This window comes from Camponotus vicinus, unplaced genomic scaffold, assembly GCF_025532165.1.
Source record: "Camponotus vicinus isolate PSW18456_S1 unplaced genomic scaffold, iyCamVici1.0 SCAF_1, whole genome shotgun sequence".
Taxonomy (NCBI): Eukaryota; Metazoa; Arthropoda; class Insecta; order Hymenoptera; family Formicidae; genus Camponotus; species Camponotus vicinus.
In genome coordinates, this window is record NW_028141945.1 from 17831927 (window position 1) to 17846495 (window position 14569).

General features: G+C 38.3%; 2 protein-coding genes across 12 annotated transcripts in view; one reads left to right on the top strand and one right to left on the bottom strand.

Annotated features, from left to right (window-relative positions):
* The window catches only part of LOC145959213 (neurotrimin), a 402237-nt gene that overhangs the window by 363404 nt on the left and 24264 nt on the right, over positions 1-14569 (top strand). For all 8 annotated transcript variants that reach the window (XM_083077841.1, XM_083077847.1, XM_083077848.1 and 5 more), the window contains one exon: positions 12065-12192. In XM_083077841.1, coding sequence (XP_082933967.1) covers positions 12065-12192 — 128 coding nt within the window. The remainder of the gene's footprint in view (positions 1-12064; positions 12193-14569) is intronic.
* LOC145959214 (uncharacterized) overlaps positions 1-14569 on the bottom strand; it is a 94334-nt gene that overhangs the window by 24037 nt on the left and 55728 nt on the right. For all 4 annotated transcript variants that reach the window (XR_014434942.1, XR_014434941.1, XR_014434943.1 and 1 more), the window contains exon 6: positions 8996-9048. The gene's annotated coding sequence lies outside the window, so the exon portion shown is untranslated. The remainder of the gene's footprint in view (positions 1-8995; positions 9049-14569) is intronic.

Genomic DNA, 14569 nt, shown 5'->3' on the forward strand with positions numbered 1-14569 from the left:
GAGGCTTCTCGCCACAAACATCTCCTTCCCATCACGTATGCATTCGCGCGGCTGTTCCCTCCGGGATTTCGACTAAGGAGAGCAACTTTGCACGTACATGTCTCCGCGGCTAAGAAGGTCTTCTCTTCTAAGACCTTCGCACTGTTTTACACAGTGCGGAGAAGAGAGATAACATAATCTGGGATTTTTATTTCTCATACCCTTTGTCGTATCCTTACGAAAATTTCTGCAAAATATTACAATGTTTCGATAAAGAACATAGCTCCCGGTTACGTTGCTTCTCCTCACATATGTTTACTTACTACGATGTATCTCTTAACGTTATTCCTCGAGAAATGGAAAATATCCCCGAGTCAGCGAATTTTTTCGCGAATTGCAAGAAGACAGAGCTACACGTCGCTTTGTAGTGTTTCGATTACGCGATATAGACGAGCAATCTCTTGCGAGAATGCAAGCACGCTTACACACGCGATAGCATTCAATCTCCTTACTCGATAAAAGCAGCTTGACCAGATTCCAATTTCCCACAATATAACCATTGCATTCCGCATGCACCAACGTATACACGTATCAACCATAAACAGTCTTTGTGACAAGGCAAGGTGGGTGGGAAACGCATTTGCTCGAAGCATTGAGAGATAGCGGACATAAAAGCGTAATATAATATAGCATAATATAATTGCATATTATGATATTAGATAGGCATCGTCACGATACGTAATAAATATTACAGAAATGTTTACGACTTTATAATGTGCCCCGCGGAACAGGATATAATAAATTATTCGCGCTTTTATCTTCGTATCATTACATTTTTAATATGTAGGTCAATTATGTAAGTAAAATGTGGACATATATAAGATATTATTGTAGAAATATGCACTTTTTGTCTAGGAAAATTAATAGAAAATTAAAGCATGTACCTTCGTCGGGCATTTTTCGACACGTGAAAAAAGGAAAATAGCGAGACGTTATTATTAACGCTGGATCCGAGGAACGAAAAATTGAGATTGCAGCAAAGGTTTAATTCGCCAAGTCCTGTCTACCAAGCGCTTCTCCAAGAAACCGTTTTATACGATAAACAGTAATATGACTATAATCTCGTCGTGAGGCGAAATAAAAGAATATTTTCCCGCCCACGATTTCGCAATCATCGCCATTCCAGTATGCGAGTCGGGCGTTTTTGCCGAGGAAACATTTCCACATGTGTCTCGGTGGCTTAAAGGGCTTTGCATTAAGTGGCACACGGAGCACCTTCCGTCGTCTAAGAAAAGCTTCCGAGTTTGCGCGGGAAAGTTTAGGTCTGCCTTTCTGAAAGGAGGACGCTCTGAAACCGCGCTGCCACTTACGAAACAGGGCCAGGTGAAAGAGGGCTAACCAGCCGAGCTTTTAGCTGAGAATGACAAACGTTAAGTTTTGTGGTTACTCGCGCTATATACGATCCTATTGAGTTTCGGTAATGGTCTCCCGTTATAGTCCTCGATTTAACGCAGCCCAGCAGACTCCGACTCCGATCACCTTAGATTCCCTATCCCTTAAATTCGCCGTTTGCGAAAATGCACGCGTGCGTGTCGTAAAGAAGGAAACGACTCGTACACGATGATACCGACGAGACTATGTAATTTCATTTCATCGTCGCCGTTTGCGCTCCCCGATGCTGAAAATGGCGCTTGGCCAAGCGAGAAACCGTCACCCGCGGGAACGAAGAAAATAGCGACATGTTCAGAAACGTGGTTCACTTCATTGGCAAACAACGAAAATAAACTCCATCGCTGAACATAGTGCGTAATTAACATAAAACACGCGAAATATCTTCCAGTTCCGCCAATGGAAAAATAATTTGGATAGATTTAAAAGTAAACGATCCTAATTTTTAATTTTTTTTGTATCTAAACCGAACTATATTTCTTAAGTTTTCTTGCGCAAATATAATAAGAATTAATCATTTTTTCATTGAAATGCGTTTCTTTTAATCAGTCTCTATGAAAATCAATTTTGATTAATTTTTTTTACTTGTAGAAAAGGAAAGAGGAGAGAAAGAGTTATTTACATGTACAATCTTCTTACTTTTATTTTTGTTTTCTTTAAAATGCTATGTTGCATTTTTTTTATTGATCTCTGCTATAGCGTTCTCTTTCGCAGATTTCAGAAAAGCCGGTCAGCACCGTGAAAAGTCAATTTGCTCCCGAGTTCTTCATTAATCTGATAGTAATTGGCTACCTCAATTTCAAGCACGAAATTGAAACTTCTACCAGCACACGAAGGAACAATTGCGAGCAGAATAAATAATTACATAAATCAGCGCTTAGTAACTATGAAAGATTTCTCTTTACGTAGAGTTGAAGCTCCTTATTTCGAGTTCTTTCCATTTTACTTGTATAGAACATTCAAAGTATTTTATTACTCGGGATACATTTTGTTCCGTTTTATTAATGGTAATTGCATAAAATAACAATACATTGGATAAAATCGTTTGCATCAAACTCAATAATATACAGGGTGTCCCATTTTAATGTCCCACCCCAAATAACTTTCTTATTTTTAATTTTAGAAAAAGATGTTTCAGACAAAAGTTGTATGGTTTCAAGGGGGACATAAGGTGGTGTCATTAGTTTGACCTTGAATAGTTGCTTCAAGGTCACGTGAAGGTCACCGTCAATTTTTTAAATGGAACCTCCTATTTTTTATTACATATTCTTGTAGCTTATCTCGAGGGCTTTCCAAAACACTATAATAAAATATTTTTCGCTCAAGTACTTTTTGAGTTATAAGGCTTGAAATCATTTCTTAATTTTACATAAACCGTAAAATATCTTGTAAAATATTCATTTTTCCATTATCATACCTTAATACTTTTATGTACAAAATAATGAGAGGAATCAATTGGTGTAAAGGAAACACATAGTTGTTTCGAAGAAAAAATATGTAATTTGCAATTAACAATTACATATTTTTTCTTTACACCAATTGATTCCTCTCATTATGTTGTACATAAAAGTATTAAGGTAAGATAATGGAAAAATGAATATTTTACAAGATATTTTACGGTTTATGTAAAATTAAGAAATGATTTCAAGCCTTATAACTCAAAAAGTACTTGAGGGAAAAATATTTTATTATAGTGTTTTGGAAAGCCCTCGAGATAAGCTACAAGAATATGCAATAAAAAATAGGAGGTTCCATTTAAAAAATTGACGGTGGCCTTCATGTGACCTTGAAACAACTATTCAAGGTCAAACTAATGACACCACCTTATGTCCCCCTTGAAACCATACAACTTTTGTCTGAAACATCTTTTTCTAAAATTAAAAATAAGAAAGTTATTTGGGGTGGGACATTAAAATGGGACACCCTCTATATTTTCACGTAAAATCTCTGCTAAATTACATAGTCTCTATTTATATATGATTCAAGTCAACGCGGAGAAATGATCTCTCTCGAGATCGCTATAAATAAATCCGTCCATTGAGACTGCTTCACGAATCAATAGTATTATATTAGGAGCATGTAGCAAACATAATAAATCGCTTCATCGGCGAAAGTAATAAAAACTTAGATGGGATAGAAACATGCTCTCGCTGATAAAGAACGCTCTTGAAGTAGAAGAAGAAGAAGAGAAAAAGAAAGAAAGACAGTGAAAGAGAGAGAGAAGGAAGACAATCGCGAACTTTATGAAATGATTCTATTTACCATGCCACTGCCGACATATATTCGGTGTCTCTCGTGTAGTTCGCAGCCGCGACTCTTAACGACGTTGCACCTTTGAGTGACAGTAAAGACGATTAAAGCGCCGTTAAACTTCTCCGCGATTCAAGTGTTAAACAATGCTTCGCTGTCTGCGAAAGCGCAAATATGCCAACTCGGTTCTTCCAAAAGTTCGGTTGGAAGATTCGGCCGTCAAAACAACACTCATTCCAACGCGAGAAAAGAAATCAAACAGGTATCTGTCAAAAAACGTGCCACGTATCGAATCGATCCGAATAAAAAAGCGCCATCATATGATTCTAAAATGAATTCCAACACAGCTATTAATACACAGTATCTTGTATAAAATAGAAAAAATATTATTGTTTATTATCAATTATTATTTGACAAGGAGTACGCGGTACCCTACTTATATAAAACATCCTGTAGCGACCATAGGTTGTCACTTATCGAATTTTTGCCGTCTAACAGTTAGTGATGGACGATAAACGACGCATCATCTCGTTACGTGTTACTGCTTTCATTCGAGACATATGGTGGCTTTTTTGGCCATCGAACGCATTCCATCTAACGTTTGGCGGTCGAAACGTTTTTCGTCCCCTCAATCGACTTCGCCGCCGACTATATCGAACCCGGTAATAGAAACGATGGTATTCGGGGGCGATTTATATCGCGCAGACCGACTACTACGACCACGGTGTACACGATAATAAAATCGTAGTCGCGCTCGTTCAGACCGTTCCGAATCGATGTTTGCGCGTAATCAAATTCCCCGATACGGCGACAGCAATTGCGACGGTAAAACTAATTTCGTGCTCTCCGTGACGGGCTGGGACGATGGTGCGCATATGTAACATAGGTAGATATCGCGTAAAATGTGCGCGCGATTATTCGGGGAGATTGTCGTAACTTGGAAAGAGCAGAGAGAGAAAGAGAGAGAGAGGGAGAAAGAGATTGATGGAAACACCGCTGATAATATAGCAATCATCTCGGCTTTTGATTACGAATGTGCAGAGCATATTACGCGAGTGTATTAATTAACCTATCGAAATCCATCAGCGGAGAACTCTATTATTATTCGATATGATACACTATGGGAATCGTATCTCCCAAATCTGACGCTTCATATACCATCGAAACAGGCTTCCTAATAAACATGCCCCATGATAAATTACAGGATACAATTTATTCCATGATGCAGACAACGATCCGATAATTCCTTATGTAACGAGAAAAAAGAAGAAGAGTCGCGTTTTTCTTAAATTTTCATGAAAAGTCATACATCATCGATTATGATCTCTCTGGTAACGCGAGTCTTTCGTGACAAACTACGTGATTCCCCCCACTCTCTTGCCGAAGAAAGAGAAGGAAATGAAAAAGCGTGGCTCGCTGCTCTTGATGGCCAGTAGTAAAGTAACCAGTCCCGAATTACAATTCAGATCGGGAAAAATTGCTTGGCGGTCATCGCGGAGAAGAATTTGCGGAAGTTGCTCCTCGATCATGTCGCGTAAACGCAAATACAGGAATATAAAGGGAAGGAAAGCTGTCCTGCGTTTATATTTCATTCGGGAGGAGAACGAATATCGGCGAAAACCTGTTTTTATCGATGATAAAAACTTTCCTTCTAGGAGGTCCTGACCTCGGCTTCGAATGGCCGAAAAAAAGTGTAAAATTCATTCCAACTTGGAGTCGTTCAAATCCAGCGAGCGTTTTTTATCGCAAACTCTCGCCCCGAGAATTCCTCCTTCCGCGTGAACCGAAGGCCGATCGCAATCGCAAATATGGAAATTTCGATCGTTCTTGGCTTACGCGGTAGCAACTTTACGAGATGTATATGTAAGATATACGCAGGATGCAAGTGAAACTTTTAAACGTCGCATATACATATGTACGTCTCGCGGCTTATTTTTATTCGCGATTATTTTTCGCAGCGGTACTTAAATTTGATATCGTGCAAAATGTGCTTTTTTGATTTTGAATAATATTTTACATATAAATTTAAACTGCAAAATTCTGCGAAATAAAACATAATTACGTCGAAATGAAAATGACACCCAGTTATGCAAAAATTCCTTTTTCGATATATGTTTTGTTTGACTTCCTTCTATATCGGAGGGAGAAAAGAAGACCGGTGAAATCTGTATTCATGAGAGAATTTCTACATTTCGCTTATTCCCGCTTTATAAGGTTTCTGTCTCTACGGCCATGTCCCTATCCATCGATTCGAACGAGAAATAAGCAGTTTGCATTCCGTCAGTCGCAGCGACGCGCTATTCGAAGAACGAAAGAGGTAAAGCCGATCCCCGGGGTGGGTGGTCATTTCTTCTCCACGATGATGTTGGAGAAGTGAAACGCGATTTCCACGCGAACATAACGGAGAAGAGTGACATTCGAGTCCAGTTATCGAAAGCGCGGATCCGAGCTGGTTGCTGGGTCACGGAGGTGAAAGAAGAGCGCGACGATTTGCATTCACCGTATTTCTCTGCCGAGCGCGGAATCAATTTACTCCCTGTGGGATACACTACGATGACCCACTTTGCGACAAACAAATGACCGACACGAATGTTATAATTCGTGATGCAACTGACTGTCTTCATAAATACTGCTTAATAAATAAGTACGCTTAATAAATAAGTTACTTAATAAATAGCTTAATAAATAAGTAATAAACTGTTTAATAAATAAGTTTGATATATCCGTTACAACACACTATTTTTTGATATTCGATCCGATCGCAAGATTAATAATTAATGTATATTCGTGATACTTAAATCGCTGGAAAATAATACTGATATTTTTGAAAATCTGTAAAAAAAACGGTCGTTCTCATCAATCAAACTATGTAATCGTTTTGATAATAATAGTAAATCTTTTCTCAACTGTGCGATTTGTCTTAATTTTAATGTTGATCGATTGATTGTTCCATCTTTTGGATACAGCCACAATCATACAATTACACTTCTCGGGACGTACTTTTCCACAGATTGAAAAGCTTGAATCGCCAACGAAGAAACAAGAACACTCCCTATTTGAGAGGTGCGCGTAAATAGTCGAACGTAAAGATTCATTTCGCAAATCAGATCAACCATAGCTCGTAGCGCTGGCAACAGATTCTGGTTTCCTTCCCTCTTGTGGATCGTTTCGATTGCCGTGCTACACAGTCACCCTTCTACTAGGTCGCTCATTTCCTATCTCCCCCACAGAATCGTCTTATTTACATCGAAACCCTGTATTTGGCGGACACGTACACCGTCGCGGAATCGCTTAAATGCAATTTAGCGTCTCGTCCAAGTACATCTTTAAGTTCGATGCAATTCAACCGCCTTTCACGAAATATCCGAAAAAACTTCAATCTACCGAATTTCAACATTCGAAATAATGACTCGCCGTAGGCTTAGTAAACTTCAATTCGAAAAATTCGCTGTGATTTGCATTTATACATATATATGGAATGTGAAAAATCGATATGAAGATTTTTACAATCATGAAACCGAGCTCGACACGAGTTTGTTCAATAATTAATGAAGAACAAGTCGGGATAAATATGCATGATGCGCGAAACTAAATTCACAATTACATTTATCTTAAATTTGGAGCGCGTTTTCCAAAATAGTTGAATCCGACTGGTCGAGCTGACCAGCGGATGCGGCTTGCACTTTGCTGAAACCGCAGCCGGTAGGAACGAGCACCCGCAATTGTCCAGCTGCTTTATTTAGGTCAAGCATCGAGAGCGCATCGTGCGCAAGTGTATTTTGCGCGCTTGACAAATACCGATTGCAAGCGAATTATCGTGTACCGGCGGCGATGTTCTCGATTGATCGATCGATGGATGGATGGCTCGATTGTGATAGGTAAATTAACAGACAGAGCAAAACGGACGAAGCACTCAGCCCCGAGAATAGTTGACATGACTTTCGATATATCTCTAAATGCAAGACAAAATCAATTTCAAGAAAGATAAAAAATGCACTAAAACAAGAAATATGAAAAAATGCCTGTTTTTAGACGAGAACTTCTATTTATAAACTGCTGTTTGTTTTACAAAAAGAAGTCTCTTGAGTTTGTATGAGTTTCTGTTAAATTCATACTCGGAATAAGAAGCATCTTTGAAACTTTGCAGAATATTTATCTTTTTACGATATATCTTCGATCTTCGAAAATTTATCTATTTTTCTAAGTAATTTTTCAAGAAATCTTAAAATTATCTTTTGACGATACTGAATTTAAATCGAAATTATTTTTCTATCATCTCTTTCAATTTTTACAAATTTTTATTCGAAAAAGCGGTATAACCGAGAATTAATTATCTCAATTTTTTATATTTTCTTTTCATTTAAAATTTTGTAAGCAGATACACACAAGAATGGATTTTTTTAATATACATAATATAATATTTTCTGTAATTTTAGAACTCTACTTTATTCATCAGTGTCACAAAGTACGCGAATTACATTAACCCGAATCCAAAACGCATCGATTCCAAGATATATCGCGCGAGGAGCAAAGACGAAATCGATTTCTTTAGACGATGCTCTTCTCTTCGTTGAAGACGTGTCCAACTTATTCTAGTTTACATTTTACTCCCGTCGTCTATCGACATCTTTTATTCATTCGGCCGCACCCGAGTCGCAAAATCGCGTGACAAACTTCTTTAATAAAGTTTCAAATAAGCGTAACGCGGGCTATTGTCTCGTACCACTCTTTTTCGCAAAGTTACATATTGAATTATCATCGAAGACATCCTCGTATACGCTACGAGCTAAGGAAATACTCTTTCTACTTGCGATAAACATGTAAACTCATAAAATTGACTGATAAAAATTCACTAGATCCTATCTCGTAGAATCGTATATCACATTCATCTATTTAAGCTTACATTATATATCGTTTTATCAGGAGACATGACTATGTCCCGGCAATTAATCGTAGATAATAAATGATTGAGATATACTTTGTGTAAAAATTTAAAACTTTACTAAGCAAATTTTCATTTATCATAGTAATAAAAGTTTCAGCAACATTATATGCGATAGATTAAATATTATATAAGATTAAGTTGCATTGGATTTCAAGATGTATGTAGAATAAACAATATATGAGACACATAATATAAAAAAAAACACTATTAAAAATATATTCCAAGTACATAATATATATTTATATTTATACTATTTTATTTATGCAACAAATAGAAGTTCAAAAAAAAATAAAAATTTATAGTGCTACATATTGAAATCCACTATTTATATATGCTTACGGTTTTATTATAAAATAAAAATTTATCACTCACCAATCGATGGCTCGATGCATAACAACGGAATTGATTACGTAGATTAGGTTAATCTGTAACATAAAAATATAAGATCTAAATTAATAACAAGATTCGAAATAAAAAATATTTTAAAAAATTATAAACGAGCCACGATCGTGACTGATGACGTGAAGAAATGGCGGTGTGCTCGCCCTCCGGCATCATTAATTCTTCCGCGCTTATTTAAAAGTCAGCCGAGATCATAATGACTATCCGAGCGAATCGAGAGTTTCGGGAATTCTTCGTTGAGGAACACTGATTTCGTCTTCCAAAAGTTCGCCAGCTCTGACGAGGCTTTCATTCAGCGGTTAACCGACGTTAAAGCACTTTGCGTATGCTCGTGTTATCGATCGACCCATAGGCGCCGCTTTCTCTACGCCTCGATAAGGTATGTCGTCGACAAGGAAGCAAAATAGAAAGAAAAGATATATATATCTTTTCTTTTCATATATATGAATATCCCAAAAGCATCAGATGTCTTTTTTAGTAGCAGATTCTTTAGTCAATTTGAAATAGATTTTTCTTTTGCGAAGATGTCGGAAAAGATCATAATTTTTTGCAGGTTTTCATGCGATATTTTCCATCATGTATTTTATATTAGGGGAATACTGAAATTAAAATTCTATTAAATTTCACTTAAAATTAATTGAAGAATGTAGTTTCATTAATCTCTTAATTCCATAAAGTTTGCAGAAAGCCTTTTTGCAATCATTTATAATTCTTGCAAACTATTGACGACTCAATATTTTCGCTAAGGAAAAATTGTCTTCAAATTGGCCAGAGAATGTGCTATTAAAAATAATTTTGAAACATTCTGTGGAGGAGCGAGTTTCTAGGTGGAGAAAGAGGGAAAATAAGGAATTATAAAGAAAAGAGAGAAAACATACAAGCAATAAGAACGTTGGATATATCAAAGTGTGTCCTGTAGAATAAAAAATTGAAAACGTCGTTAAAAGATTCTAAATCCAGATCCGGATTCGGCGAGAAATCCGGAAAAGAAAAAGAGCTCCGTAACAAAACTAGAGAAAAGAGAAAGCATCCATGTTTAGAAGGGATGGAGGAAATGCTTCAGCGCTGTTAACCACCCCAGGGGTAAAGGGAGATTAACCAAAGAGGGAAGTCGCCCCGAGGGTTATCATTCGCTGCACAAAAGCCGTAAGGCACGCTGTCCGGTTATTTCGGTCAATTCTCGAAGAGGAAGCCGCCCGGCAAATATTCACATCGATCTATTCCGCGTTGACCTTTCTCTCTTTCTCTCTCTCTCCCTCTCTTTCTCTTCCCATCTCATTCACATGCACATAGATTCTCACACGCACGCATTTATACGCGCAACAGAAACAGATACACCGGCTGTATGAAGCGCCTCAAAGTGCGCGCCTTTCGTAGACCAGGTCAACCTCATCGCTCTTCCACGCCACAAAAGGACGCAAAATGAACCGTCTGTCCAATCGGCTGGATGCGAATACGGGCTATAAATACCGAGATGAAAATCGACGCACCAGCTCGGCATTTTTTGGCATTATAAATAAATTTCTGACGGTCGGTCCGATTCACACTCTACGCTGACTACTTGTCGGAGCGACGTGTGAAAGGATTTCCGGAAAGGCTTCCTGCCTGTCCGTGTAATTCTACATAATTCTGTTATATTCTAATCGCGACAAAAGCGAGGCAGCTCGACCCAGCTTTCAATAACGATCTCCTCGCCAAAGAATCATTCTTTCTAAAGCGAATCTTGCTCCAAATCTGTAAACTTTGGAAAGACTGCGACAAGTGTGGCAAATTTAATTAGTGCCAGAGAGATGAAATTTATATCTCGCGATAATTCAAACGTCTTGTACATAATACATATCTTCACGTTCAGATCGCTGAAGGAATTAAATGTATATCTTTTATCTTTTTAATTTTAATGTAAATGATTAAAAGAAATTATGAATAAAATTCTTCGTAACGAGAAAAATGTTTACTTTAATGAGATGTACAGGCTATCTCGAAACCATAGGAAAAAATCTTTGCTATCCAAACACGCGATGTTCATGGCAGGCAAGACAAGTTTTCTACTCGCGTAATATTCGAGATAAAAAGATACGGGAGAGGATTAGCTTTGTTGTTTCCATAATGCGCTGACGGTAATGAATGTTGCCGTTTTACAACACGTACCTAGATCCTTCGCGGCGATACAAATAATAAGATTTAGTATTACGACGTTTTGCGTTAAAAGCAGAGCAGAGACCGACTCTCCTCCTCCTCCTCCTCCTTCTTCTGCTTTCTCTCCTCCCTTATTCCACCAGCGCCATTGTGCTTTTTATAACCGCGATGCGCGTAGCTGAAGATTCGCAAAAATAAGACGCGTCGAGGCAAGAGACATTTACATGAAAGAAACGTAAAATTCTGGGTCGCGACGGAATCTCATCTTTAAATCTTTAGATTTAATCCGCCAAGAGACTAACAATAAGCTCTCTTACGTCGACGTGGCAAACTGTGCCGCCCCGAAGCGCAATGTGACAAATATATGCTTTTATTTACATAAAACGCGCATAAAATCATGTGACGCGCGATATGATCCCGTATATTCAGATTCTCAAGTTTAATGCGGAAGAAAATCTAAAGCACGCAATACATTCTCGCTGAAATCATAACAAATCGCTGAAAGGAAAGCATCGTCCAGGACACGACTTGATCGATATTTGTAACGAAATGAGGATTTTAAACGGATAAATAATTCTCTCGTGAATTTAATTCGGACGAGAGTTACGCGCTCTCGTTTGCCGCCTACAAAAAGAGCGAAAATGAGATACGAGAGAGAAAGAAAAAGAAATAATACAAAATATTTCCACCCTTTATTCTCTCTACCTCGCGTAATATAATATTTAATTATACGACTGCAAATTATCACGGCGCCCAACTGTTCTCTTCCGTCGACAAAATAGGTCCGACGATACATCATCTCGTAGCCTCGCGCATCTTTTCTCTCCCTTTCCTCCTCTCGAATAACACCCGCAATTTCGAAAATTTACTCGTGCGTAAAATAGCGACATTTTCACTTTTCAGAGCCAAAAACCGAGATTCTGGGTGCGCCGGATCTGTTCATCAATCGAGGTAGCACCATCAATCTCACGTGCGTCGTCTTGCAGAGTCCAGAGCCGCCCGCCTACATTTTCTGGAATCACAACGATGCGGTGAGTCCGATGCATCTAATTGATTATTTCCCATTTTCAGAGGCATTCGCGACGCACAACCGAACCCTCCGGACTTAAGCGCCAAGCCAAGTTTACGCGCGACGAATAATGCACATAGAAACGCGGCTGCAATATCGCGCGATTAGCGCGACCTAAATTTATTACTGACACGCGCGCGACTCTAGCCAACGTTGACTTTGCGCACGGATAATTAATGATGATCCTACTTCTCCCCGGGATATATATGTTTCCTAATATCGCGAAAGGCAACGCGTCGAATAAGTTTCTGCTTCTCGCTTCACCGCGAAAAGCCAAGTTTCCGCGAGATGAAATTTTCAGCGCCGCGCCGGCTGAAACTTCCATCTCCCTTCGTCATGTTTATTACGCGTGCACAGTTGCTCGAGATTATTATTGTTGTTGTTTTGCTCTCCTGCCGTTATATATTATATTTTTCAATTTTTTTCGTTATTAATGCCGACAAACAAACGAAGTAAGTACCTGTAATACGCAAATATGGTTCACGCCTTTGATTAAAAAATCTCACTTTCTATCTTGATTGAATTTATTATCGAAATTATATATGTGATATTTAAAAAAGAAAAAGTATAAATTGGTATAAGTGGCAATGCGAGTCTAGTGTCGAAATTATTACACCGCTATTTATTGTACAAAAGACAATCATATAAAAAAATATACATATAGTAAATATACATTTGAGTAAGTTACGAACGTTTCGACCCTATTTTTGGGTCATCTTCAGCGCAAATTTAAACTAAGTAATGAAATGATACAAATTCGGAGTCAAGCATACGAGTGCTGTCTAAAAATATGCTTGACTCCGAATTTGTATCATTTCATTACTTAGTTTAAATTTGCGCTGAAGATGACCCAAAAATAGGGTCGAAACGTTCGTAACTTACTCAAATGTATATTTACTATATGTATATTTTTTTATATGATTGTCTTTTGTACAATAAATAGCGGTGTAATAATTTCGACACTAGACTCGCATTGCCACTTATACCAATTTATACTTTTAATTTTATATTCACGAGTCTGACATTTTTAATAATTTTAAAAAAGAAATCTTTCTTATAAAAACAATTAATTTATTAATAGTGCTCAAAAAAGTTGGCACAGGGATTCTTTTAAGATTATTAATTTTTTCTGAAAAAATATCTAGCGTGTTTATTAAGAATTAATCATTTCGCTTTCTCTCGATTCGCTCAATCCCGAGAGGATTTATGACAATATGAATAGCGGATATTCGAGTGGCTATCTGAGATCCAATCTGCCTTCGTAAATTTCGCTACGGGGATAATAGCGGTAAAGAGGTGCGTGATAAATGGCCGTACAGAGGCGTCGGTGAAGGTCGTTCCTAATTAGGTACCTCGCCTGGAACTCCCGGAAGTCGAACAGTTCCGATTAGGGCGCTGATAGCGGACGAGTAAGCGCACTTAACCACCTGCTGTCATACAAGAATGTTGAGCGGCTTGAAACGTCGCTAAGAATTAATCGAGCGGCATTTGCATCTTACGAGACGAGCCAACGTATATAATTTTGACCGTAAAATATTTTCGCCACTTAATCCTGGTCGTGTATGTTTGAAGTCACAGGACAATATTTGCGCATTTATAATGAGCGCGCGGGTTGTGTTATACGCATTTACCCACGTATTTATTATAATTAAAATATCGCGCGAGAGTCGCATGCACGTGTTTATTATTGCGTGGCAACTATTAAGCCCGACCAAAAATATGCTCTAAAAATTTTCGAGTTTAAGCTCGTAAAACACGCGGTACACACAGGAATGCAAATATTCCTGTAAAGAATTACTTTTCCCGCAAGAATTTTCCCACAAATAATTCACGAGTCATTTAAAATGATAAAGTACGAATGAAAAAAATAACACGAACAAAAAATGTAAAAGAGAAGATATTTTCCTCCTTCTTTTTGTCATATTTATTCACGCAACGGAATCTATTATTTTATTCTTTCCTAGACCCAAACTCGAAATTCCCACGACGGGGACTAGCTTTTTAGCCCACGATAACAGAGTTTTTCCAGGACGAATTAAGTATGCGCGCGCACAAAGGAAGATCATAAAACATTCCGACGACGGCGACGGCGACGGCGGCGGCTGTTTGCGAACGGTTGACCGGCCAATAAATTTTGATAATGTCCCGACTAGCTGGCCCGCCGCTAAATCGTGAGAGTCGTGGCAAAATTGGTAACGGCACTCGGGAGGTTCCATTAGGCGCATTAAGCCTCACTGAGAGCTTTGGGGCTCGGCTGGACGCGCAACGTAGAAACAACGCTCGCTCACCTTAAAGAGGGCTCCGTCGTGCGTGACTAACGCGCGTGTAGTTTCGAAGGG